Source organism: Podarcis melisellensis (assembly GCF_964234715.1).
Source record: "Podarcis melisellensis genome assembly, chromosome: 17".
Taxonomy (NCBI): Eukaryota; Metazoa; Chordata; class Lepidosauria; order Squamata; family Lacertidae; genus Podarcis; species Podarcis melisellensis.
The window spans coordinates 929,192-956,792 of record NC_138534.1 but is presented as its reverse complement, the minus strand read 5'-3'; the positions used below and the strand labels follow the sequence as shown (position 1 = coordinate 956,792).

At 46.8% G+C, this 27,601-nt stretch overlaps 1 protein-coding gene across 4 annotated transcripts in view; it reads left to right on the top strand.

Annotated features, from left to right (window-relative positions):
- Positions 1 to 896: 896 nt before the first annotated feature.
- The window catches only part of LOC309360589 (zona pellucida sperm-binding protein 2-like), a 29,659-nt gene continuing 2,954 nt past the window's right edge, over positions 897 to 27,601 (top strand). The window contains exons 1-19 of one of the 4 annotated variants that reach the window (XM_081895189.1): positions 897 to 1,010; positions 2,372 to 2,430; positions 4,356 to 4,448; positions 4,907 to 5,031; positions 6,421 to 6,567; positions 7,350 to 7,445; positions 7,559 to 7,726; positions 8,983 to 9,079; positions 11,187 to 11,410; positions 14,561 to 14,714; positions 15,830 to 16,041; positions 16,699 to 16,816; positions 18,294 to 18,499; positions 19,995 to 20,109; positions 24,155 to 24,324; positions 24,829 to 24,902; positions 25,176 to 25,303; positions 26,675 to 26,864; positions 27,378 to 27,516. In XM_081895189.1, the coding sequence (XP_081751315.1) occupies positions 985 to 1,010; positions 2,372 to 2,430; positions 4,356 to 4,448; positions 4,907 to 5,031; positions 6,421 to 6,567; positions 7,350 to 7,445; positions 7,559 to 7,726; positions 8,983 to 9,079; positions 11,187 to 11,410; positions 14,561 to 14,714; positions 15,830 to 16,041; positions 16,699 to 16,816; positions 18,294 to 18,499; positions 19,995 to 20,109; positions 24,155 to 24,324; positions 24,829 to 24,902; positions 25,176 to 25,303; positions 26,675 to 26,864; positions 27,378 to 27,516 (2,541 nt within the window). In that variant the 5' untranslated portion in view covers positions 897 to 984. Of the gene's footprint in view, positions 1,011 to 2,371; positions 2,431 to 4,355; positions 4,449 to 4,906; positions 5,032 to 6,420; positions 6,568 to 7,349; positions 7,446 to 7,558; positions 7,727 to 8,982; positions 9,080 to 11,186; positions 11,411 to 14,560; positions 14,715 to 15,829; positions 16,042 to 16,698; positions 16,817 to 18,293; positions 18,500 to 19,994; positions 20,110 to 24,154; positions 24,325 to 24,828; positions 24,903 to 25,175; positions 25,304 to 26,674; positions 26,865 to 27,377; positions 27,517 to 27,601 lie in introns of those variants that run through there. The other 3 variants (XM_081895188.1, XM_081895191.1, XM_081895190.1) reach the window with 3 other exon arrangements.

Genomic DNA, 27,601 nt, shown 5'->3' with positions numbered 1-27,601 from the left:
TCCCCTGGAATGCAAAGGCTGTGGCCCATCTGGTGAGCTTCTGGAAGCTTCAGTCAGAAGTGTAGGTGGCGGCTCTCTCGCCAAGTGCTTGTCCAAATGGGTGTTCTTTCTCTTTCTTTCTTTCGTTATTTGCAGGACTATTTCTACAACATGTTGTTGATGTAATGCTGTTGGCATTGCCTCAAGAGACAATGGAATGTGCCTGCAATTCTAACCCCCCTTACAGAGGAGCATGCCCAATTGAATTCAGCGGGTCTTACTTCTGAGCAGACATGTATGGGATTTGATTGGTAGACATTTTAACAGCAAACGTTCCTTAAATTTTGGCTGCGATAAGAAATAAAGTCTTCAGGGTGACATGGGAATCCTGAGGAATCCTTTAGCAGTAACGGATTAATAGGGTTCTGCTCTTCAACAGTTGCATTAAGTGAAGACTGTGAGATACTCAGAGATTATTCTTAGGTGCTGCAGTTTTTAAATGATGTGTACAGCCCCAGAAATGATTTCAGTGAAGGGTGGCCTAAAAAGGTCAAATGGAGAAGATGTATGATTCGAATGCAGTTGAAGGACTGGTTGCTGAAAGGCTTGGAATTCGTTTCTGATTTGTTAGCTGAGGGTGAATATGGACAGGGCAGGAAAGAAAACAGGCAGCTGCTGGAGGAAGCTTATGTTTTGAAATAAGCCCCCCCCCGCCTCCCCCCTGGGCCACATGGAGGCGAAGCTGCGGCGCCCCCACCGGGGCAGAAGGAGGCCAGGGGAGCAACTCTCTCCCCTGCGGGGCTGCCGGGGTGAAAAGCAGACCATGTGGGACGGAGATGCTGCCCGCGGGCTCCCCGCCCGGGTCGCCCCCTCCTGCCCGGCCAGCGCCCCTCCTCGGGGGAAGCCTCCTGCGCGGGCGGGGCAGCTGCTAATTGGGCGCAGCTGGGCGGGCGCGGAGCCCTTGAAAGGCGCGCGGGGTCGGGGACGCCGTGCTCGTCCGGCAAGATGGGGAGCTGGAGCCCCGCGGCCAGGTGAGTTCTTGTACTGGAATGAGCGGCCCCTCCACGGGTAAAGGAGGTTTCATGTTGAACCTGCTGGCTGTAGGGCTGCCCCAAGGAGTCCCGTTGCCTTCCGCCCCCCGCTGCAGACAGACTCCCTGGCCAGGCATGCGATGCTATTATGTACATCTGACTTCATTGGTTTTCTGGCCTGAAAGTCGTCTTGATTTCTGTTTTCACTAGGTTTTTCACTTATGGAAACTGTTCTGATGTATTTGTGATTAAGCTGCAAATAACTCTTGCAGGACCTGTGGTCGCCAACCATGGCAGGGCGCTCTGCCTTCTCTCCCTCTCCACTACTGGCAGCCTCTGGTGGCTGTCTCACCTTGCCTAATGGCTGGGCCACCGGCTAAGGCTCAGTCTTCTCTTGGGTATGTGTAGCAACTGGGGTGTGGAGAGTGGCCTAGCCTGGAACACCCTAGGCTTCTCTACTCCACAGACTGTTTTCCTCCCAGCCAGCTGCTCTTTTCACACCCTCCCACCCCAGACTCCCCAACCCGGAGAGAAAGAGGAGACAGCCCATTGGGCATGCTCCAGATTAATAGAAAACTTTGTTAGCAAAACTCTTCCAGATTTGGAAGCCATCTTGGGATTCATCTAGTCAATGCCCTCTGCTCAGTTCAGGAAACTTGCAGCTAGTATCCCTGGCAGGTGGTTGCCAAGCCTCTACTCAGTGCCAGATTTAGGGCAGTGCAGGTGGTTCCTTTGCACAGGACACCAAGCCAAGGAGACACACAAGAACAACCAAAAAAACCTTTGTTTATATGGGGACCAACTCAAAATTAGGCCCCAGCCAGACAGGCAATTGAGTTGCCACAATTATGATGTAGTGCACTTGAGAGCATGCACAGAGCATGTGAGAGCAAGGCTGGCATGAAAATAATATTTAGGGGGGTGCCAGAATTTGCCCTCCCTCAGGGCGCCATATTACCAAAGTCTGCCCCTGCTGTGCTAAAGTACTTCCAGTGAAGGAGATGTTGCCGTCTTATGAAAGACTGTTGAATGGCTCTTGCTGTTAAGCAACATCTCCAAACATGCAGCTGAAATCTGTTCCCTTGCTACTTCTGCGCCTATAGTTTTGCTTCTACCCCTCTGGAGCAACAGTAAAGATGCAGAACCATATTTGGTGTTATCTCCCTTTGGCTCCCCCACTCTTGTTCTGTGTTTTGCTAGGTTTCTAATAGCTGAGGCAGTTTAAGATTAAATTACAAGAAAAGAAAAGAAAAGAAAAGAAAATAGTGACAGTCTGGGAGCAACCTAGGAATGGCTGGCCTCCCTCTGCCTCCCACCGTTTGCATGCAGCGTCAACCATTGTTCCGTGATTCTCTTTTCAGGTTGCTGCTTCTTGGCTTTCTGGCTCCTGGAGTGTGCTTTCAATTTGTTCCTGTAACAGGTAAAAACCACTTGGCCAAGTGAACATAATGCCTAATGTGTTCGTCAAAGCTTTTGCATGTCCTTGATTTCCTTCTTGTTGCGAACAGTCTGTTAATAGGGAAGGAAGAAGGGTACATCACTTTCCTCTTTAGAGAAGGTGTGTCCCACTCTTGAACTGCTTATTCATGCAAAGTAAACAGGACAGGAGTTGGCGGCTCGGTCCTTTTCCAGGTGTCTGTCTGCCATGGAGTGGATGATCATAATACTTGCCGCTCCTGTCATGGGTTGGCCAAGATTTGGCTGGGTGAGCCCAGACCCATTGAGAGCCACCCAGCTGGAGGCAATGCTACTCTTAGCACTTGGGACACTAGCATACTCTAAGTTAGCGTATACAGTGGTACCTCGGGTTACGTACGCTTCAGGTTACGTACGCTTCAGGTTACAGACTCCGCAAATCCAGAAATAGTACCTCGGATTAAGAACTTTGCTTCAGGATGAGAACAGAAATCGCGAGGAGGCGGCGCAGCAGCAGCAGGAGGCCCCATTAGCTAAAGTGGTGCTTCAGGTTAAGAACAGTTTCAGGTTAAGAACGGACCTCCGGAACGAATTAAGTACTTAACCCGAGGTACCCCTGTACTGCTTGCTAACATCTGACTTATTGAGGCCCTGAGAGCAACGCAGAAAAGAGTACATCATGAATAAATACACCATCTGCTGCCACAAGAGACCTGAGTACATTTAATTCAGTGAGTTTTTGCCCACCAAAATTTACAATGAGAACCTGTGGCCCTCTGCATGTTGCTTGACCACAACCCCCATCATCCCTGACTCTGGCCATGCTGGCTGCACCTTGTTAGTGGGTGGAATCCAACTTCCAGAGGGTGGCAGGTTCTCCACTGCTGGCTTAGGGCATATTTTTAGTCTTGAAGACTTGCGCTGAAGATAAGTCTACTGATTGCTGTAGAAGCAAAGGATGCAAGTCCTTAAGAATTGATCTGTTCCCTCTTTATGTGGCACTCTTAACTGAACTTCCACAATGTTTCCACTCCTCCCCCCCCCCATCCTAACTTAACTGGCTGCATTTCTTTTTCTTCCCCTGCCCATTCGCTAAATAGCCCCTGCAGCCTGGCTCCTTTTGCCCCCCTCCTCAAATAGTGAGACCAGCATTTCTCAAACTTGGGTCTCCAGCTGTTTTTGGATTACAGCTCCCATCTTCCCTAGCTAGCAAGACCAGTAGTCAGGGATTACTGTACTTCACAAAAATGGATCTAGTGCTGATCCTGCTTTCTGTCTTCCCACAAGAGGAGGAAACTCAGTGGGTGCATTATATATGGTGGGAGAGCCCTGGCGCTGCTGTGTAAAAAGACTAGGCAATCTTCCACCCAGTTCATGCGGCCAGGGAGAAGGAGAAGTGAAGTTCACAAGGCGGGCAACACAGAAGTCAACCCTAGGAGCAAATCAGTTTCCTATCTTGGCTCTTTGTCTTGGAGAAAGAGTCCGTGCTGGTCTTTCTGGAGTAGACATTCTGGAAACCCTTTGGAATGTCATTGTCAACCTGGGGCATAAAACACAGCTGTGAACAGATGGAGGTAAAGAAAGACTTATTGAAGAACAGCAACATGAACACAAGATTTGGCTGTCATTAATTGGGCTACTGTTAGATGCCACTGGAGGGAATTAGGTGCCACCTTTTGAACTCCCCTCTGGCTATTCCTCTTCGTTCTTGTTTAGAGGGTGCAGTTGTAGGATGGAGGGCAAGGGAAGGGAAATGAGGAGCAAGCCCGTATAGATGTGTTGAGCATCCCCAAGAGGCTCAACCTGATACTGGGACCATGGCTTGTGAACCATTTAGGAGTTTTGCTCCCATGTTGACTTGAGCCTGATAGAAGGTCGGTGCCCGGTTTGCTAACAACTTTGATTTTTTGTTATCTCCTTGCCCTTCAGATCAGGTTAACGTGCAGTGTCTAGGCAGCCTTGCCCGACTCCGATTGAGTTCAGCCTATTTCCAAAACAAGTACATCAGCTTTGCTGCCGTTGGTGAGTTCAGTTTCTTTTCCTGCTTTTGATGAAGAGAAGACTTGGGCGTTGTTCTGCATGTAACATTCTTTCTTCCCCCTTTGGAGAGTGGGGTGCATGGGTCCCGCATGTGGGCCTTAAGCAGGTTCTGGCCAGTGGCCAGATGTTTGCTTTGCTTCACTGGCTTGAGACAACCTCTCCAGAGAGGCATTGGCTGATATCATCACTGAGGGTTGCAAGACTATGTTTCCTGGTGCATGATGACTCTTGTTAGCATGCAAAGCCCATCTGGCCAACAATCGAGTATCTAGTGCCACGGGCTGTAGGTGCCTCTTGTCCCACAGTCAGACGTTTGCAGCAGGGTCTCAATGAGGTATGTTAAAGAATGAAATATTAATGCACACAATGCTGTTGTGGGTAACTATTCTGAAGCGATTTCCCTTTCCCTCATCTAATGATCTACATTCTTGTCTTTCCAGACCAGTTTGGCAGGCCCTGGCCTATAGACGAGGTCCAGTCAGCAAAATGTGGATACACCATTTCCCAAGACGTTTGGGGGAATATAGAGCTCCGTGCCTCGCTGCTTGGCTGTTATACTCTGATGGTGGGATATAGGGCTAAGCTGTATGCTGCAGGGATGGTGGGGTGGTTATACTCTGATGGTGGGATATAGGGCTAAGCTGTATGCTGCAGGGATGGTGAAGAGGCTTCTGGACTGTTTGTGGGAAGCTGTCTTAATGCTCAAAACAAACTGTTTTGCACAGCGATGAGGAGCCGGCAACATAATGAGGCCTGGCGTGGGTCCCAGTTTGGCCTGTGAGGTGATTCCACCACAAAACACACCCACTTGCCCCCATGCCTGATGTCATCTATGATGTCATGTGTGGACATAGTCCAAAAGGAACAGCTGGGTCCTTAAAGCCATTTCCCCCATTGTTCCTTTGCAAATGGAGTTCCTTGATACTGCTGACTGACGCTGACAGGAAGGCCCACTGGGATGGGCCGCACTAGGGCATTCTCCATTGGCTCTTGAGGCAGAGTGGATTGAAGCCTAGGCAATGCTGACAGTCTGTGAGAGACTTGGGGACGTTTCAGATCAAAAGGGCAAGGCACTATGAAGCACTGAGGCCTTAGTTTACCATTCAGATGGCCCAGAGCATGCAGGACTACCTCCCATCAGAGCTGTGCTATCTGCTTGCTCTGACCAAAGCGGCTGAACCTGTGTGATTTCCTTTGAATTCTGCATCTGAGTCTGTGCAGTGCTTGGAACCCATAAGTCTTCCTGATGGGAGTGAAAGTTATGGGCAGAAGTATGTGCTTAAGCATGGAGACTGCTAGAAGAAGGTGACGGAGTTGGGACATAAGGCAGTCACTGTTCCTGGTCTTGGGAGCATCTTAAAGTCGGATCTGCATGCAATGCCCTGTAGCTTCCCTGAAGACTAGCAATTTAAAACAACCAGGAGAATACAATGAATACAAACAAGGGTGCCATCTAGGGAGGGGGGTCGTTGTATTATGTTTCAGACCGTCTGTGGTTAGTCCTCAGGAACACCTCGACAGCTAGTTATTCCACTAGGTGTACGAAGCTAAGCACAGCTAACTGAAAGCAGGTGCTTTTTAATCTCTTAAAATTTGAAAATATCCACAAATAAATGTTGTGTCAAGTTCATTTTAGTAGGCATTTCTTAATGCAGTGTCTATAAATTCCTTCAGCCGCTTTCATTTTAAACACCCTTGGAAACATATGCCAGTCCTTGACCCGCCCCAAACACTGTCTTGTGGCTAGGGCCCCTCTCTCCAGCCAAACTGACAACTTTCCCTCTTGCATAATTGCTGGATTGCAGACATTCTAGCAGCTTTATTCTCTGAGCAGCTGAAATGTTTGTTACATATTTAATCCAGCTCATCCTATACTGCGGGAGGAACACTTCCACCACCGCAAGCATAACCCTTAATGCAGGTTAACTGTTGGTCCTCTTCTTCCCACATTCAGGATGACCAGCACTTCACTTTGAACATCCAGATAACGGCAGCGACAGACCCTGGGATGCAGCATACGGTGGTGCTTAACGTTCCAGTGAGCTGCTCATATGGCCCGTGGCAGCCTCGAGAAATAGTCTGTGAGGCAAACTATATGGAGGTAAATTTTTATATTAGGGAGCCAAGCAGCATTTTGAAATGCATGAGAGGTATACCTTGAGATCTGCTGCCGCCTTTCAAGAAGTCAAGTTTCTGAGCGTGAAGACTTTCACTTCCTAGAGCATAGAATCATAGAGTTGGAAGAGACCACAAGGGCCATCGAGTCCAACCCCCTGCCAAGCAGGAGGTTGCAGACACAGTGTACAGATTTCCCCAATGAACCTTGGCACTGTAGTTCTTTTTTTTTTAAGGTGATGGGAATTGTAGCTCTGTGATGGGTAATGAGGGGTAAACTACAGTTCCCAGGATTCTTTGGGGGAAACCATGTGCTTTGAATGTATGGGGTGTACACAGCCTGTATTTACAGGTGTGCACTAAAATGCTCTTGAACCTCTCTGACTCTGCTTATGTCATATGTGAAAGTTGATCTGGGGGTCGAATGTGGAGGGGAAATTGTGTGTTCCAGATGCAGATGGGGAGAGGTGGGTGGCAGGCTTAAAGGTTAGAAACAAACATGAGATGCCGAAAATAATTTGAGGTATAAACTTCAAAGGCCAGGAGCCTTGCTCCTTGATTTCATGTTGGTTGCCAGAAGAAGCAAAAATGTTTAGTTGGCAAATCCTAATTGCAAAGTGTGTATGTGTGTGTGTGTGTGTGTGAGAGAGAGAGAGAGAGAGAGAGAGAGAGAGAGGGGAGAGACTTGGATAAGGCATGTGGGAGATCCTGTACAGAGAGTAGCTGTGAAGTCTCTCCCAATTACAATGTCCCCTTTCCCCACTCAAGGTCTCTGTAAGAAGGAACGTACCACCAATCCCAGATGGCTTTCTTCAAGATCAACCTGCAGGTCCCCCTGAGGACTGGGCTGCTGCCTTTCCGGAGGTATCTCTCTCCTTTGCCACAACTAAGAAAGAACTGGGGGGCAGCAGACGTCCCTATGGGAGGTTATTTTAAAACTCTGAAATTATTTCTTCCCTCTCCTCCCTCCCCCATAGGCTGTCGCAGGGGCCTCCTCCATCTGGCAAATCGTCTTTCACATGGATGCCAGGAGAAAGGCTATGCGGGTGGAAGAAGCTCATGCTGCTGGCTATGGAGTCAACACCACAGACACGAGGATCGTGCTCAGGACTCCCTACAATGCCACTGAGGCTCAGAAGGTGGAGGTAAGTGCATAACCCCCCCCCCCCAAATAAGGAGGTGCATGTCAGAAGGAAACAGCAAGAGCTTGAATGGTTTGTAGAATTAAGAGTTGTATTTTTGTGTGTGTGTCTTTACACTGGTTTGATGGCCTCAAGCTGTAAAGCAACTTATAAAATTGTAAAGTAAAAACAAAACTTGCATAAGATAAATTTTGCACATATATTTACCTTGATTCCTTCAGCATGGAGCATCCCTGGCATGGCCAGGGACACCTGTGTCTTTTTGAGCTTGGAAAATGTGCACTTTAGTAATGAGAAATGTAGTGGGTGGGTAGCATGCAGTCAGCAGAATGCCTTGGCTAGGAAGTCTCTCTGAGTGTTAGATGACCCCCCCTTAAGGCTCAGCAGGAATTTATTAAATTTATTATTTGCGGAGCCCCCGCGAGCCGAGGCAGCCGAAGCCCCCTCCCCTCGGGCGCCTCCCCGCCCCCTCCTCTCCTTGGGCTGTAGGTGGAGTCCGCGCTCCGAGGCGCTCCAGATCCGGGCTTGGCGAGCGCCTCGCCTCCTCCCGGCCGGGTCCGGGGGCTTCCAGCCGCACTCCGTCCTCGCCCCCCCCCCCCCGCGGCTGAGACTTGCGCTGAGAGCCGGAGCCAGCGGCGCCCCCTTCCGCCGGGAGACCCTCGCCCACCCGCCGGCTTCCTCTCAGAGGGTTTTGGGGAGCGCAGGGCGCGGCGAGGCCCCTCGGAGCACTCCTCCCTCCCCGTCGGCAGAAGCAGCCGCCGCCTGTGGCTGGGCCGAGGGGATGGCAGCGGCAGCGGCGGGGTGCGGAGGTTGCCCGTGCCTGACCAGGCGTCGGTGGCGGCGTCGGCGCTGCTGCAGTGGCTCCTCCTCCTGCGAGCACGAGTGGGCGCAGCAGCGGCGGCGGCGGGGAGCCCGGCGGAGGAAGGAACTTGTCCCTTCCCTCTGGACTCGCGCCCCCCCCCGGATGTTGTGCCCGGTGCGGCCGGCACCCCTGGCACCCCCCACGCTACGCCACTGATGTAGACTCATTATCTGTACTAACTTGGCATGAATGGATTTGAACTGAGCAACAAGAGGTGCTGAACTATTTGGCCAACATAAATGGTGCAAACTAAGCGCAATTTGAATGGCATGTACCTAATTCTGCAATGCCATTGAAAATAACTCTGCTCTTGCTACTTCACGGGAAAAGGGACTGAGCTGTGAGGCATTGAAACATGGCAAATGACAGAGACAGGAGCTGCTGCTTCTGTTTTCAGGTCAATGGGATTCCCTTCTCCTCTGTGAGGTCCAGCACCTACTACAAGCAGCGCTGGATGCTCCTAATGGTGGACACAGCAGTGACCTGCCCTATAGGTATGTAAACAAGGGGGTCTGTCTTTTGAGCTGTAGACCCCTTAAGCCCACAAGTTTCCATGCTTTGGATTCCCTCCTTGATGGGAATTCAAAACAGTTGCATTGAAAGGTGAACCTACCTTCTTCACATCTTCTGAAACAATATAAAAACAAACACAGCTATACTAAAAAAATTGCTTCTCTGAATTTTGCAGTACAGTTCTTCAGACAAGTAAGGTGTACAGCATTGCTTATACTGGGGATAAAGTGTGTATAAACATTCATATTAGTGAAAATTGGGGGGGGGGGGGGAATCACTGCCAGAACTCACTGGAACTCAGTTGAAGCTCTACTCAGGTTGGTGCTATTGCAATTGTACAAGAACAAGGTGAATGCTGAACGATTTTCATGTGGACTTAGCCTTTCCCTTTTTTCTTTTGCAAACTAATGTTGAGAACTAAATTTGAGGTTAGAAAAATGAGAAACAAAGGACTTAATCACACCTTCACTCTTTCCAGGCACAGTCTGTAATTTAAAGCTCTGTGTCTGAGTGCCAGCCCCTTTCTTTTTTTGTTCTGGAGCTTTCCCTGTGAAAACCCAATCATAAAGCTCAGTCAGAGCAAATGGTCATAGAATCATAGAGTTGGAAGAGACCACAAGGGCCATCGAGTCCAACCCCCTGCCAAGCAGGAAACACCATCAGAGCACTCCTGACATATGGTTGTCAAGCCTCTGCTTAAAGACCTCCAAAGAAGGAGACTCCACCACACTCCTTGGCAGCAAATTCCACTGTCAAACAGCTCTTACTGTCAGGAAGTTCTTCCTAATGTTTAGGTGGAATCTTCTTTCTTGTAGTTTGGATCCATTGCTCTGTGTCTGCTTCTCTGGAGCAGCAGGAAACAACCTTTCTCCCTCCTCTACGTGACATCCTTTTATATATTTGAACATGGCTATCATATCACCCCTTAACCTCCTCTTCTCCAGGCTAAACATGCCCAGCTCCCTTAACCGTTCCTCATAAGGCATCGTTTCCAGGCCTTTGACCATTTTGGTTGCCCTCCTCTGGACATGTTCCAGTTTGTCAGTGTCCTTCTTGAACTGTGGTGCCCAGAACTGGACACAGTACTCCAGGTGAGGTCTGACCAGAGCAGAATACAGTGGTACTATTGCCTCCCTTGATCTAGATGCTATACTCCTATTGATGCAGCCCAGAATTGCATTGGCTTTTTTAGCTGCTGCGTCACACTGTTGGCTCATGTCAAGTTTGTGGTCAACCAAGACTCCTAGATCCTTTTCACATGTACTGCTCTCAAGCCAGGTGTGACCCATCTTGTATTTGTGCCTCTCATTTGTTTTGCCCAAGTGCAATACTTTACATTTCTCCCTGTTAAAATTCACCTTGTTTGTTTTGGCCCAGTTCTCTAATCTGTCAAGGTCGTTTTGAAGTGTGATCCTGTCCTCTGGGGTGTTAGCCACCCCTCCCAGTTTGGTGTCATCTGCAAATTTGATCAGGATGCCCTTGAGTCCATCATCTGATCAATCTGCAGAAAATAATAACTGACATTTGCTTGAATTCAGCTTTAAATAGTGGGTTTTTGCGGGGGGGGGGGGGAGAGCTCTTGGACATGGAGCATTGAAGCAAGGACCTCTGCCAGACTTTAGAAAGGGCAAAAGGCAAGTAAGTGGATTCAGCCCCAAGAGGAGCCAAAACTGGCATGTTCCTCCTTCCACAGACAAGCTGTTTGCTTAGCATTCATCCTGGTTTACTTGCACAAAAAGCTTATGTGCAGGTTAGATTACATGCCATCTCTTTCATTCTGATTTGTTTGCTGGGTAGTTATTTGCCAATGAGCATCCAACCTGCATTCATTCCAATTTGCTTGCAGTATGTCTTCCTGTTGCTCATTCATTCATCCCACACTTCAGTGCCTTTCTCTGTCACTTTCCGACCCTCAAAGAGCCTGTTTCTTTTTCAAAGTGGTTTTGTTGTGCTGGGGCAACAGAACCCTTTAAGCCACTAACTGGGAAGTCTAAACTTCTGGAATGGGCTTCAGTCTCTCCCACAAAAGAGTGACCGTCTGGAGACTCCCTAAGCTTCCCTCTCTCCCTCCTCACTCCCCTCTGCCAGATGGTGTGTACTACTCGAAGGAAACAATTACCTGGACTATTCCTAAGAGCATCCCTCCTCTCCTGGTTGGAGCTGGCATTGTCAAGGAGCTGAAAGTGGACATGGGGGTCAACCTGGACAAACTGTCTACACAAGACATCAGAAGTTGGGGATACTCACTGGCTAGTGACAAGGATGCTATTGTACTAAAGATGCCCATTGGTGCACCGGGTGGTAACTACAAGGTGGGTACGGATGTTGTTCCTGGATGCTTTAGATAATTCAATGGTCTAGCACAAAGTGTTTTTGAATGGGGAGTAATTTGTTAAGTGGCAGGGAGGCAAATGGATCGCCATACGTTGCTTCACTCCTAAACTATGTACTCTACAAGAGGGGTGGGCAGAAGGTGGATTGGGATCTACTGGTAGTTTCTGGATTGTTTGTAATGGCTCAGCAGGGGGTTGTCTCACAAGGCATATTCATACAAGGTGTCGATGCCTATATGGGCCTATATGTGTGTGCGCCATTGTCAACATATGAGTGCTTTCCATTTTATGCCTCCAAAATCTCAATATTTCTTGTTCATGCCTAGATGGGGTCAGTTCACACTCTGTGCTGCCCCTTTCCCACAATTAGTTCTTCCAACCCCTCTCCCTGCAGGTCAGGAAACCTGGGGTCCATTGTGGCCATGACACCAGGTATTTGTTTACCAGTATGCATGCTCCTTCGTAGTGGAATTGTGCAACAATTTTCCATCAAAGCCAAATTTGAAGCATGACTTTATTTATTTTAAAAAATTGAAATACAAGTTTTTCGATCTATCAGATTTGCTCAAAAGAGAGATGTGTGTGTTGTGCCACACAAGGGCAAAGAATGACCAGGCAGGGAGGAGCATGGGTGCCTCTGATCATTGACTTAAAAGTTTTGGGGTGGAATCAATGGGGCGATGCTGTGCTTGAATAAAAGGATGTTGCTCTCATTTCTGAGAGAGAGAAGGTCCTACTTTGTCTTGTTGGGAAAGATCTTCCTTTCTTTTTTTCTGTACATGCAAGGGCAAATATTATTATTGTTATTGTTATTATTATTAAGACAAAATTTTCACATACCGTATTTTCCGGCGTATAAGACGACTGGGCGTATAAGACGCCCCCCCCCCTTTTCCAGTTAAAATATAGTTTGGGATATACTCGCCGTATAAGACTACCTCTCTTCCAACGCTCACCAAATAAAAATTTAAAAAAACAGTCTCCAGTCCAGCTTGGAAATCCGCTCCACTTCCCAGTGGCCGAGGGCTTCTGGGGCCAATTTTCAAGCATATTTCTGCTTCATCTAGAGAGCTTGGTGTCCTCTGATTTAATTTGCTGTCGTTTTATCATTTGGTAGGGAGTTGCTGCAGGAACTGCTGCTGTAGCCAGAGCATAAGATGACCCCTGACTTTTGAGAAGATTTTCCTGGGTTAAAAAGTAGTCTTATACGGCAGAAAATACAGTAATCAATACTAAAAACAAACACAAATTACATCTTATATTTTCTATTATTCCCCCCCTCAACTTCCCCCAACTTCCCTTTCTGGTTTATCACATATTCATTTCTTCTGCCTATAATTTTATATACCTTATATATTGAAATTGAAATTATACCTTATTAACATTTTCTTAACATTTTACCCTCATATTTATATTTTCTGTTTATATTGATTAATTGTAAGTGTCTTGATCAAATCCTGCAAGTGAGTCCATTTCTCTGCATTGTTTCTGTATATACATCATAAAAGATTCCTAATCTTTCTTGAAATAATTATTGTTCTTATCTTTAAGTCTCTCCGTCTTCTTTACCATTTCAGCATATTCCATCAATTTTTCTTGCCATTGTTCTTTTGTTAGTATTTCATCACTTTTCCATCTTTGAGCTAATAAAATTCTGGCCGCTGTAGTCACATACATTAATAATTTTTTCTTGTCTTTTGGTAAATCTTGACCTAAAATACCTAATAGAAAAGCTTCTGGTTTTTTAACTAATGTTATCTCAAACATTCTTTTCATTTCATTATAAATCAAATCCCAATAATTTTTAATTGTTTTACAATTCCTCAACATATGAAAAAGGTACCTTCCTTTTCTTTGCATTTTCAGCACATGTTAGAGCTTGTTCTAAATATTTTTGCCATTTTTACCAGTGTTATATACCATCTGTACGTCATTTTCATATAATTCTTTTAGTAATATACAATCATTAAAATTTAACTTAATTTTCCATAAAAATATTATTTTTAATACATCTGTTTGTGCTAGAGAAGCTCTGCAAAAAAGAAGAAAGAAGCTGATTTTTAAATTTCAAAAAAATAACCACACAGACTACATATTTTCCTTTGGGACAGAAACCAAATGGGAGTAATGAGTATAGTGCACAGATGACCCCCAGTGAAATGGCACCACACATATAAAAAAAATCCCTAACATGCCCAAACAGTGCACGTGTGTTTGTCCACCATTGGGTAACATGCACATTTATATTAGCTAGACTGTCCTTATTGGATTATCCTCAGAAAATCCAGATGTAATGTGAGGAAGTGCAGGCTAAGGTTCAAGGAGGAGGCGGTCATGTGGATGAGACTCAGCTGCTTCAAATCCGCATTAAACTCCTGTGTGGGTGATCCTGCAGTTGGCTGACGACAGCAGCCACTAAAAGGCTTTCTTCCATGAAGCAGGCTGCTGAGAGAGAGGGGGGAAATCAGTAGTGGATTTTTGTGTGTGAAAATATTGAGTGTGGTTCTGGAATTAGATTACTCCTTCGCACGGAGCATGTGCTTGGAGCCACCCCACTCCTGAATTCTAGAAAGAGAATGTTGCCCTTCTCTAACCTCAGACACGGAGCTCATCTACACTTCCACTTGTTCCGCTGCTTTCACCCAGGAAAACCCACCGGAGCAAATATCAGTTAGGTTTTCTACAGATTGATGTTTGCTCCAATTCAGCACTAGAGAGCGGGTTTCCCCCAGGAAAGCAGCGGGACAAACTGAGGACTGCTTGGAGCTGTGATTTATTGGCATGGGATAAGCAGCCATGTGGACAAGCCCACTGTTTCGCACTTGGCTTTGGTTGGCAGAGCTCTAGAAAAGAGTTATAGAAAAAACAATGTAGATATGCTCACTCCTGCTGTACAAAATGGTCTTAATGGCACTTTCTTACAAAATGAGGGAGATGAAATGTGTCAAGTGTACACCTGTATTAGAAATCCTTAACAAATCTTAAAGTCCAGAGCCCATGTTTTGGGATTGAAATAGCAACAAGGTGAGATCCTGGGAGACAAGGTTCTGTCACACATCCTGTCACAACATGGCTTGTATTAACATTAGGTCCCTTTAACAATGTCTACTTGTTTATCTCTTGCTCCAGACCTATGTGATTGATGGGAAACCAATGATTACCTACAAAATTGCCCCTTATGTAGAGCATCTGTGGGAAGATGACAAGAGGGGTATTACGAAACATACCATCCTGAAGGATATTAGCACCCCTCTGCAACTTGTGCCGGTCATAGTTACAGATTGTGAGTGTTCATTGTAAATAATAGTTCTATAAAGTTGTTGAAACATTGGTGATGGCTGCTTCACAGACAACTGTGTGTGCTAGTAGATGCCTTCTATTCTAGCAAGATCAAATTGCAGAATTCCCCTAGATGTTCTTAACTCTTCAGTGGGAGAGTTAGAGATGGCATCATACTCTTGGTCAAAGAGTACACTGGCTTACAATGTTCGTCTTGAGCACAGGAACCACTTCACTATTGCTGTGTGTGTGTGTGTGTGTCTATTCTTGATCCTTGAATTCAGGGAAGAGCTTGTCGCTCCATGGTAGAGCCTTTACATTGAATGCAGACATTTCCAGGTTCAATCCCTGGCGCTTCTGGGAAGGGCTGGATGAAAATCCTGTCTGAAAACCTGAGGAGCTGATGCCAGTCAGTGTACACATTACTAAGCTTGATGGACCAATGATCTTACTTGGTGTAAGACCGCTTCCTCAGTCCCCCCTTCTAAATGGGTCCTGCCCACCTGTATTCAAGAGCTGTAGCTCAGGGGCAGAGCACATACATTGCCAAAGGTCCCAGGTTGAAATGTTAGCATCTCCAGGTAGGACTGGACATGACTTGTATATGAAACCCTGGAGAGCCTCTGCCAGTCAGTACAGGGCTAGATGGTCCAATTATTGGATTCCATTTTCTTTGTTGGAGGCTAGCTGATTTGGTGCCTTCAGATGCTGCTGGACTCCCCTCAGCCCGCCAGTGGTCAGGGATGCCAGGAGTTGCCAACCCACCACATCTGGACAGCCACAGGTTGACCACCCTTGGTCTTTGTCTTTGAAGGAAGAACATTGGATTGGTGAAGGAATAGACAAATAAGCAAACATGTTCTGTGGGAAGGATGAGCTTTGTTAAATAGGAAAATTGTCTAGCTTACTAACATCCTGAAAATGTCTGCAAAATGACAACCTTGAAGGATTTATAGAAAGGAGAAGCATCATATACTTGTGGGGGCTTGTTGACAGAACAACTGAGGAAATCCATTAGAGAGCAAATTTAACTCATAAGCCTGATGAGCAAAATGGATATGGGGAACTGGCCTAGGAAAAGGTTTTGTTTTACAAAAACTATTTCTCTTCTCCGTACAGATACTAATGCCAGTCTCCAGCTCTTCAATGCAACAGTTGGCACCTTCCTGCCAGATGTGGTGCTGGTCAGTATTACTGTGGATGCTTCAGGGCCCTTGCCATTACCTGAGGCTGAGAAGAAGGGCTATAAGATCTATGAAGCTAAGTATTCCAATGGAAGTCGGAGCTATGTGGTACAAGTCCCCTTTGATGCCCCTGGAGTTGGAAGGGAGGTGAGTGCTGCCACCAACCAAGCCTAGTCTGTGGGCTCTTGGAGGGGAGTCTATTGCAGTTGTAAGGGGCAAAGCATAGAGAGTGGAAGTGCTGGTAGTCCTGTTGACTGGGGAACTTCAGAGTTGACATTTAAATAACACTTAAGCACTTGTAGATACATCAACTATCCATCCTTAAATCATCTGAGCTAGGAAAACAAATTTTGGCATGACATCCTTGGAAAGGTCTAACTCAAAAGAATATACTTGAAACATGGAGCTTCTTTCGTCTAATTCTTTCCAGGAGATTGCATCTCTTCCCCCCTGTATCCTATAACTGAATTGAGACTTGGTAAGGGATGGTGCTTGTTTATGCCTCTGGAAATGCAAAGTTGCCTCTCACTCCAAATGTGTCCCTGCAGTCAATAGCTGATGGGATGGAATATATGGATACCTTCTCTCTGGAGCATATTAAAACCAAAAACACTGCAAGGGTATGAAATCTAGTAGGCCACAATGCATGGTTTGTAGGTTAAAGTGTAGGTGCCTATCATGCCTAGCTTTCATGAGCACAACAGAGCCTGTTACACTCTAAATGATGGTGATATACGGTAATAACAAAGGTTTGTCATGATGCTGAATAACCAGAGCTCACCTCCGCTCAAATTATCTTCCCAGTATGTACCAGATAACATCAGAAGCTACACTACAAACCCCATATTGGGATTCAGTGTGATTCCTCAGGGAGACACCTTTGATGTCCCTGTTCCTCTGACAGCCCTGGTCCAGGATGCAGGTGAGTCTGTTGGAACCAACATTGTTATCACTTTCCATTTTGGATTCAAGAATCGGTTAGTGGAAATGGTGAGCTTAACTTTAGTTGCTGAAGGTTAAATATTGGGGAGATGTACCTATTACCTATTGTTCAATTTGAAGTGGCATCTAGGATTTCACCAGGGTCAGGGAGGGTACTTCTGGTTTGCCTGTAAAGAACACCAATATTTAACTATGATTATTGAATAGCTTGGCATCATTAAAACAGTGGTGGCTAAATGGAGAAGTTATGCCAAGGTTTAGATAAGTATTTCTATTATTTTGTAATGTTGATGCTTGGTGTAGAGGGTGATTTAGCCTACCTTGAAGTGTTATGGGGAGGACAAAACGAAAGTGGGGCACTCCATTTCTCCATCCTGGGCAGCTCCTGGAAGAAAGTTGCAATGTTACAGAATTCTGTGAGCTGCTGAACGTAAGAGGCACCCTCCTGTTGCAGGGGATGCTGGTCCACTAGGGCAGAGGGGACACTGTCCCACTCACCTTAGTCTTCCCTCAGCCAGCCCTCACCTGCCTACAATTGGTGCAGGGGAAGGCCCTGCCTGCCTGCCTGCCTGCCTGCCTGCCTGCCTGCCTGCCTGCTTGTCCTCTTTAGTCTCGGCAGGGAGTAGGATGGGGGTAAAGCTGGAATCAGTTGGCTCTGCTGGTCATTGGCTCTGGTTTCTTCTGCCTTACCAGTCCCAATGGGTGCCAGCCACTATTCTGTTGACTCCTGGAAATATAGCTAAGTACTAGAGAGGCAATTTTCAATAAATAGAGATTAGTTTCTAGCCTGCAATAATTATTCTAGAAATTGTGCCTAGAAGCATAAAACAAATTGCCCCTTAGAGAGGACTTCCAGGAGAAGGTTGGGCGGGACAAATGGTTGTAGGATTCTTTTGCTCTAGGTAAGGTGAGAATTGATGGCCCTTTTCACTTAATAATCAATATCTCTACTTCAAGTACTCTTCAGTGGGCTAGGTGGTAAAAGCATGTTAAATGAACACAGATATGATTTGTCATTGTGTGTGGATCACATTCTGTTTGAGAATCCACAGGGAGCACCTTGTCTTTGTAGGTGCTCCACAACAAAGAGCCTTAACTGTGTGAATGGGGTGGAGGTGGGGCCAGTGAAGGGTTAACAAACATGCGCAGGGCCTTTCCAGGTGAGTGGCCAGGCACTGTGTCCCACCTACCTAGACCCAATGCGACCTGAAGTGGTGTGCCTCCGTGCACCTGTGCAATACCTGAGCCTTGGCAGGTGGCTTACCCTGAAGAGCATTTGCTTCCAGCCTCGTGCAAATATTCCTTTTGGAGGAATTGTCCTTGTCTGCTGCTCGGCTGCCTAGATAGTTGTACTACTGTTAAATCATGCCGGTGGCATCGGAAGGGCAGGTAGAATGTGAATGGATGAGGGTTCCTGCTCCTGAAAGCCTTGCTTCTTCCTACTGCCTCCCTCCCAGTGCTGCCCCAGGCTGAGGGATTCTGTGATGACAAAGCCCTCTACCTAGTGGTGAAACGAGGCAACGTGGACCAGGACTGGCTTCCCTTTGCGGGGGACGATCTTTTGACTCGGGAGAAGGCGCAGGCACTCGGCTATACTTTGCAGGACAATGGGACCCACTTGGCCTTAAGGGTGCCCAGGCAGGCAGCCCACGTGCGCTATGAGGTAAGGGGAACACTGTGTGTGTGTGTGTGTGTGTGTGTGTGTGTGTGTGTGTGTGTGTAGAAGCTTGGGTTGCCCAGCCATGAAGCGGGGAAACAAGAAGCAGCTGTAAGGGGTACGGTGATTGGTTTCCTTGGGGTAATTGTTTCCCAAGAGTCATAGGTGCCAACGCCCTGGGTGCCCGGGCACCCACAAATTTTGGTGCCAGGCCCTGGGCACCCACAGTCATGGGGCCAAGCTGGCACTCCTGCCAATAATATGGTTCTCTGGCAAGCTCACTTGTACTGTACAAGTGCTTTTAAATGTAACACATTTCCACCCTTCTCCCTAGCTGAAAATGCTCCCAGAGCAGCTTACAAAAGTCAGTAGTAAGACGGTGCTTTCCAGGTTATTGTTAAAAAGGCATGATGTACATGGAAGAAAGAATGGAGCTAGAGGAACCTCAGGTGCCAGTTCTTAGTCCTGGTGCATGAATGAACAGCTGGCGTGTAAATGATTCTAGTGGTATGATGAGAGAGGACCACAGGCAGCTGGCCTTGGCAGCAGCGGCACCACAAGAGTCCTTCTTCCCTTCTCTGCTCTTGAGCATGTTTGGCACTGGGTACCATGACCAGAATGGCAAATCTCTTTGCTTCAACAAAAGGAATTACCGTATTTTTTGCTCTATAAGACTCACTTTTTCCCTCCTAAAAAGTAAGGGGAAATGTGTGTGTGTCTTATGGAGCGAATGCAGGCTGCGCAGCTATCCCAGAAGCCAAAACAGCAAGACGGATCGCTGCTTTCGCTGCACAGCGATCCCTCTTGCTGTTCTGGCTTCTGGGATTCAGAATTTTTTTTTTCTTGTTTTCCTCCTCCAAAAACTAGGTGCGCCTTATGGTCTGGTGCATCTTATAGAGCGAAAAATACGGTACTTACCCCCTATTCTCCACCTCCAACAAAAAATCCTTTTAAGGGCCCTGCTTTGCTTTCAGTAGCCCTGAACCCAGGCCCTTGAGCTTTGTAAGAGGAACCTCTTTGCCTCTGCTAGAGATCCATCTAAGGCTTAAGGTGACCTTGAGAATCTGGGGCAGAAGACAGGCTGATGTTCCAGTCTTCTGCACACTAATGTGTGAGTGCTGATGACTAGAAACTGTGTAGGAGATAGTTTGAATCTTTGTTGGTGCTTTGTCTGAAATGGGATTTGTGTGTTGTGGGGAGCATCCTTGGCAGTGAAAGATGTCCACAGTCTGGCCTGGGCCTTGGCAGGTGCCCACCCCGTCCATTGGCTGCTGGATATCCTCTTCCATTAATCCAAGATATGGGTCTAAAAGGGCTGTTCATGCTGCTACCTCCCGCTTTGTCCAGAGGGAGGATGACTGAAACCAAGGGTGCAAGCAGGTAATTGAAGACTGCAGAATATCCACCTTGGGTTGGAAGTTGTGGCGGTGAGGTTGTCTAAGCCTCCTAATGCAGCCGGCTCTTAACTTGTGCAACTAGTCTGGTCCCCTTTGCTTTGTAGGAAATAGATTCTTTTGGGATTTTGGTCACCTTCCGGTTGCAGCTGAAGGACTATCGTCTCGCTGAAATGATAGATTTTGCCGTTTCCTGCAGCTTCTCTCCAAAAGACCTCATTGGTAATCTCTCTCTCGAGCCCAGGGCAGGGGACCCTTTCCCATATGGGGGCCACCTTCCCTTCTGGGAACCATATGCCAGGGGTGGGTGGAGCAAGAAACAAAAGAGGATAGAGCATCTGATGCTCTGCATAGCAATGTGCATTTCTCTTGTGTTGTACTCTGTATTTTTATTTGCTTTTCCTAATGTCAGTTCATAATTTCTATCATGTCCATCTTTGGAACCAGCTATTTGTTCTTCATTTTCATTAGCAGAGAAAATGATTTCATTTGATGGTACAGTGGTACCTTGTGTTACGTACTTAATCCGTTCCGGAGGTCCGTTTGCAACAGGAAACCGCTCGTACCATGAGGCATGCTTTCCCTAATGGTGCCTTCCGCTGCTGCTGTGCCGCCAGAGTGCGATTTCCGCTTGCATCCCAGGGCAAAAGTCGCAACAAGGGGCATCTACTTCCGGCTTAGCGGAGCACGTAACCTGCAGCATTCATAAGGGGGACAGGACGTAACACGTACCACTGTATTGAAGTCTCCTGCTTGCTGTTGTTGTTGTTTAGTCGTTTAGTCGTGTCCGACTCTTCGTGACCCCATGGACCAGAAAACGCCAGGCACCTCTGTCCTCCACTGCCTCCCGCAGTTTGGTCAAACTCATGCTGGTTACCTTGAAAACACTATCCAACCATCTCGTCCTCTGCCGTCCCCTTCTCCTTGTGCCCTCCATCTTTCCCAACATCAGGGTCTTCTCCAGGGAGTCTTCTCTTCTCATGAGGTGGCCAAAGTACTGGAGCCTCAGCTTCACAATCTGTCCTTCCAGTGAGCACTCAGGGTTGATTTCCTTCAGTATGGAGAGGTTTGATCTTCTTGCAGTCCATGGGACTCTCAAGAGTCTCCTCCAGCACCATAATTCAAAAGCATCAATTATTCGGCGATCAGCCTTCTTTATGGTCCAGCTCTCACTTCCATACATCACTACTGGGAAAACCATAGCTTTAACTATACGAACCTTTGTTGGCAAGGTGATGTCTCTACTTCTCAAGATGCTGTCTAGGCCTGTCATTGCCCTTCTCCCAAGAAGCAGGGGTCTTTTAATTTCGTGGCTGCTGTCACCATCTGCAGTGATCACTGAGCCCAAGAAAGTAAAATCACTCACTACCTCCATTTCTTCCCCTTCTATTTGCCAAGAGGTGATGGGACCAGTGGCCATGATCTTCGTTTTTTTGATGTTGAGCTTCAGACCATATTTTGCGCTCTCCTCTTTCACCCTCATTAAAAGGTTCTTTAATTCCTCCTCACTTTCTGCCATCAAGGTTGTGTCATCTGCATATCTGAGGTTGTTGATATTTCTTCCGGCAATCTTAATTCCGGCTAGGGATTCATCCAGCCCAGCCTTTCGCATGATGAATTCTGCATATAAGTTAAATAAGCAGGGAGACAAAATACAGCCTTGTCGTACACCTTTCCCAATTTTGAACCAATCAGTTGTTCCATATCCAGTTCTAACTGTAGCTTCTTGTCCCACATAGAGATTTCTCAGGAGACAGATGAGGTGATCTGGCACTCCCATTTCTTTAAGAACTTGCCATAGTTTGCCGTGGTCGACACAGTCAAAGGCTTTTGCATAGTAAATGAAGCAGAAATAGATGTCTTTCTGGAACTCTCTAGCTTTCTCCATAATCCAGCGCATGTTTGCAATTTGGTCTCTGGTTCCTCTGCCTCTTCTAAATCCAGCTTGCACTTCTGGGAGTTCTCGGTCCACATACTGCTTGAGCCTTCCTTGTAGAATTTTAAGCATAACCTTGCTAGCGTGTGAAATGAGTGCAATTGTGCGGTAGTTGGAGCATTCTTTGGCACTGCCCTTCTTTGGGATTGGGATGTAGACTGATCTTCTCCAATCTTCTGGCCACTGCTGAGTTTTCCAAACTTGCTGGCATATTGAGTGTAGCACCTTAACAGCATCATCTTTTAAAATTTTAAATAGTTCAGCTGGAATACCATCACTTCCACTGGCCTTGTTATTTGCAGTGCTTTCTAAGGCCCATTTGACTTCACTTTCCAGGATGTCTGGCTCAAGGTCAGCAACCACACTACCTGGGGTATACGAGACATCCATTTCTTTCTGGTATAATTCCTCTGTGTATTCTTGCCACCTCTTCTTGATATCTTCTGCTTCTGTTAGGTCCTTTCCACTTTTGTCCTTTATTATGGAAATCTTTGTACGAAATGTTCCTTTCATATCTCCAATTTTCTTGAACAGATCTCTGGTTCTTCCCATTCTATTGCTTTCCTCTATTTCTTTGCATTGCTCGTTTAAGAAGGTCTTCTTGTCTCTCCTTGCTATTCTTTGGAAATCTGCATTCAATTTCCTGTATCTTTCACCATCTACCTCGCATTTTGCTTGCCTTCTCTCCCCCGCTATTTGTAAGGCCTCATTGGACAGCCACTTTGCTTTCTTGCATTTCCTTTTCATTAGGATGGTTTACGTTGCTGCCTCCTGTATAATGTTACAAGCCTCCATCCATAGTTCTTCAGGCATTCTGTCCACCAAATCTAAATCCTTAAACCTGTTCCTCACTTCCACTGTGTATTCATAAGGGATTTGACTTAGATTGTATCTTACCGGCCCAGTGGTTTTTCCTACTTTCTTCAGTTTAAGCTTGAATTTCGCTATAAGAAGCTGATGATCTGAGCCACAGTCAGCTCCAGGTCTTGTTTTTGCTGACTGTATAGAGCTTCTCCATCTTTGGCTGCAGAGAATATAATCAATCTGATTTCGATGCTGCCCATCTGGTGATGTCCATGTGTAGAGTCGTCTCTTGTGTTGTTGGAAAAGCGTGTTTGTGATGACCAGCTTGTTCTCTTGACAGAACTCTATTAGCCTTTGCCCTGCTTCGTTTTGATCTCCAAGGCCAAACTTGCCAGTTGTTCCTTTTATCTCTTGACTCCCTACTTTAGCATTCCAATCCCCTATAATGAGAAGAACATCCTTCTTTGGTGTCACTTCTATAAGGTCTTGTAAGTCTTCATAGAACTGGTCAATTTCAGTTTCTTCAGCACAAGTAGTTGGTGCATAAACTTGGATTACTGTGATGTTAAAAGGTCTGCCTTGGATTCGTATCGAGATCATTCTATCATTTTTGAGATTGCATCCCAGTACAGCTTTCGCCACTCTTTTGTTGACTATGAGGGCCACTCCATTTCTTTTACGGGTTTCTTGCCCACAGTAGTAGATATGATGGTCATCCGAACTGAATTCACCCATTCCCGTCCATTTTAGTTCACTGATGCCCAGGATGTCAATATTTATTCTTGCCATCTCATTTTTGACCACCTCCAACTTACCCAGGTTCATGGTTCTTACATTCCAGGTTCCTATGCAATATTTTTCTTTACAGCATTGGACTTTCCTTTCGCTTCCAGGCATATCCGCAACTGAGCGTCCTTTCGGCTTTGGCCCAGCCACTTCATCAGCTCTGGATCTACTTGTACTTGCCCTCCGCTCTTCCCCAGTAGCATGTTGGACGCCTTCCGACCTGAGGGGCTCATCTTCCAGCGTCATATCTTTTATATGCCTGTTGTCTTTGTCCATGGAGTTTTCTTGGCAGGGATACTGGAGTGGCTTGCCGGTTCCTCCTCCAGGTGGATCACGTTTGGTCAAAACTCTCCACTATGACCTGTTCATCTTGGGTGCCCTGCTCGGCATAGTTCATAGCTTCTCTGAGTTCTTCAAGCCCCTTCGCCACGGCAAGGCAGTGATCCATGAAGGGGCTCCTGCTTGCTACTCTGCTTATATTCAGCAAGCCACCTTCTCTCATCTTTTTGTCGCTTCCGCTTCTTGACTAGTCTGCGGAGGCAGATTTAAGGGAGCACAACCAGTTGGGTTGCACTGCATGTGGAGCCTTGGGGGTGCCACAACTATGATGTAGAATGGAAGGTGAGAGGCAGGGTGTGTGGAATTTGGGTGTCTCTCAGGGTGCTGTTGAAATTTGAGACCCCAAGGTCTGCCACTGCTTGTCTGTTATGCTCTGGCATATATAATATATTTCCCTTGCAGATTGCCTGGCTAATGGCACAGTGAGGATCTCTGCCTTGAAGCTAGTTGGCACCCCAGATCTGGTGCCTTCTGGCCTAGTGCTGAGAGATAGACGCTGCAGGCCACTTTCGGTGACAGAGGAAGGAGCAACGTTCATCTTCAACGTGACCTCTTGTGGGACAACTCGCAAGGTAAGAAATGGCTGCTTTGTCAGGAGCAGAGTCCATGAGGCTGCTCATGTTAGAAGAAGATGGTTCCTGAATGTTTGCTCCATCAGTTCATGTCAAGCTCAAAAAGCCATGCTCGCTCTTGATTTGGATTGTCTTGGGTTGAAGCAGCCTGCCTCTTCCTTAGCTACTGGAGATGACTGTGAGGCTTGGCACAAAGTCCTCTAGTCTGGTACTTGAGGCTCCTTGCCTCTCAGGGTTCTTGGGAAGATGGAGGGACAATGTACATGCACAACAAGTGCTACGCTGAGCTCCTTGGGGAAGGAACATTAAGACTGGGGTGGGGTAACCTGTGGTTCTCCGGATGTTGCCAGATTCCAAATACCCAGGAGCCAGCATGGCCCATGGTGGGAAGGGGATATTGGGAGTTGTAGCCCAACCGCATCTAGAGGACCCCAGGTTGCCCAGCCTCTGCTCTAGAAGATGGTTGAAACCGCCTCCTGTTTTATTGTCTAATCTCATCTGCAGTTTGAAGATGCCACCATGTCCTATGAAAACGAAGTCCTCTATTTTCTCACAGGCCAAGCAGCACCTATCTATCAGTGAGTACTCATGGCTTGGGCGAAGGACTGGGGAAGGAAGCTGTTTACCGCATTGTAATACAAGGGTCACTTGGTGACATGGCCCCCATGTGCAAGCATGTCCTAGAAGGAGATGCATCCTGCCTTTAAACATAACCAGCTAGAACTCTTGTGCCAGTTTCTGCTGCAGCTTCCTTTCTCCCCCTCCACACCTCAAAGCAGGGCTATGCCCTCAGAACTGTTCTGGACTGGAAGGGTAACGAATGGACTATTCTCTCACTTGTATTTTTCAAGGTTGAAATGTGCTTGCCGGTACTTTATTGGTGATACCCTGTTGCTCCAGTACAGCCCAATAGAAGCCCCATCGCCAAGCATCCTGCCTGGGCTGGGGGTGCTGGTGCTTGCCCTTAAGCTGGCCAGAGGTAATGTCACAGTACAGCCTTCTGTGGGAGCCTTGCAGGTTAAGGCTGCAACCGAACTTTATCTCAAAATGTGTGAATTTTCTCTCAAAACAGCAGACAGGAATAGATAAAACATCTATGAGGAACATTTTTTCATCTGACATCAGGGATGGGGAACCTGTGGCCCTTTTAGACATTGTTGGACCGCAGCTCCCATCAGCCTCAGGCATTATGGCCAGGGGCTGAGGGTGATAGGAGATGCAGTCAGATTTGTAGGGACAGATCTACATGATAATACAAACATTGTATTGATGGTACTCCTATGTGTTGAGGGAGAATACTTCTTAAGATGTTGCTAGTCAAATGCAATTGCAGTAAGTATTCACATTAAGTCTCTCCCCCCCCCCAAGGTAGGGAGATTTAATCCAGCCTACAGTCTTTGAGTGTTGAATACCTAGTTTATGCATTGTGGGCTGAAGAGTTCTGTTGCATTTTCTTCCATCACCCCAAAAGCATGTGGAGGGGCGTTTTAAGGAGCTGTTTTGGGTGGGTGGGGTGGGGTTATCAGTGGCCTAGTTGGGATTCCTCACAGCAAGTGGCTTGGTAGTGAACACCAGACTTTCCCAGACCACCTAGCAGAGATGCAATAGACAGATGTATTGCAGAAAAGGATTCTTTTTGCTCAAAATCACTTTTCCAAGCTCCTCAGGAGTTCTCCCACCTTGATCCTTGGGAGGATCTGTTTGGGCAGATTTCCATTTGATTTGTTCTAGATTCAGGCAATTAAAAAGCTTGTTCTCTGTCACTGGTATGAGGTCTTGCCATAGTTCTCTGTGATCTCTCAGCCCTGGTACCAGCGCTGAAAGCAGAGGCGCCACTTGCATTGCACCAGCCTGGCTCTCATGCTGGAGAACAGAACCTACTAGGGAGAAATAGCCTGGGCCAGCTGCTCTCAACCTTGAGACCCAACTCCATCACCCCTGACTGCTGGCCATGCTGCCTAGGAATGATGGGAGTTGTAGCCCAACAATATATGTGGGCTTAAGGTTGAGAAAGGCTGACCTGGTTGGAAACTCAAGGCAGTAGAAACGTAAGATGATTGGAACACCACTGAACTTGAAGCATGGGAAGCCCCAACAAAAAATTATAATTTGGCAGAATATTTGGAATATATGATATGTATTTGTATAATTTGGAATACTTAATGTGATTTGATTGGATTGTTAAAATGGAAAATTTAATAAAAATTATTTTTTAAAAAAGAGAGAGACAAAGGCTGACCTGGACTGCTCAGTGCCAGCCTTGGCTTGTTAAAAACAACTACCGTAATTCCTCTGAGTTTGTTAAGGTTCTGATATGTGCTTTTCTTCCCCCCTGCGGCACCCTGGCAAGATAAGTCCTACAGCAGCTTCTACCAAGACATGGAGCACCCGGTAACTCGCTACCTTAGAGAACCGCTTCACTTCCAGCTTGAGCTTCTCCACAGCGAGGACCCAAAGCTAGAACTTTTTCTGGAGGACTGCTGGGCTACAGCATCTTCTGACAGGAAGAGTCTTCCGCAGTGGAACATAGTGATGGACAGGTAAGAGTCTGAATAATATATTACTAGTTCTAAGAGCAAGGATGATGCTTTCACAGCATGTTAATTGAGGGGTGAGGTGGTTGGCTGGTTTGGCTGCATTTTAAAATTATATCGTTCCCTTAGGTATCTGGGGCAAAAATAGAAAAGCACTTCTGGGTGGAGGAGTGATGCCAAGAACTGAATGAAATAATACGAAAACACAACACAAGGCAGAATGGAGCATGAGAATCAGTACTACATGCTTCTGTATTCTCTTAAGTACCTGACCATATTGAAACAAACATTTCTTAAAGGGGGAAGGGAGTTTTAGTAAATTTCAGAAGCCAGAGACAGGGGTACTAGGCTTGTGCTGAGCATCACAAGTGTGCATAATAGCAGGTCACAGGCTCCAGCTTTTCTTGTGGCATTCAGGCTGCCCCGGTGTGTTCATTGCCATGGGGCTGCTAGCCCACAATGATGTGGCAGCAAGGCTTGTATCTCTTAGCTTCTCTGTCATGTTTTCCCCACCCCAAGTTGTGAGAACACAGAGGACTCTCATCAAACCATATTCCATGGAGTGACTGAGGACTCTGTCCCGTTCCCTACACACCTGAAGCGGTTTGAAGTGAAAATGTTTACATTTATGGTGGACAACCAGGCACTTCAGGGGCAGGTAAGGGAAGCTTTTGACCATGGGATAATGCTGGCTATTGAACTCTCTCCCCCCCAACGTGGTCCCATAAGAGTACAGACTTGCC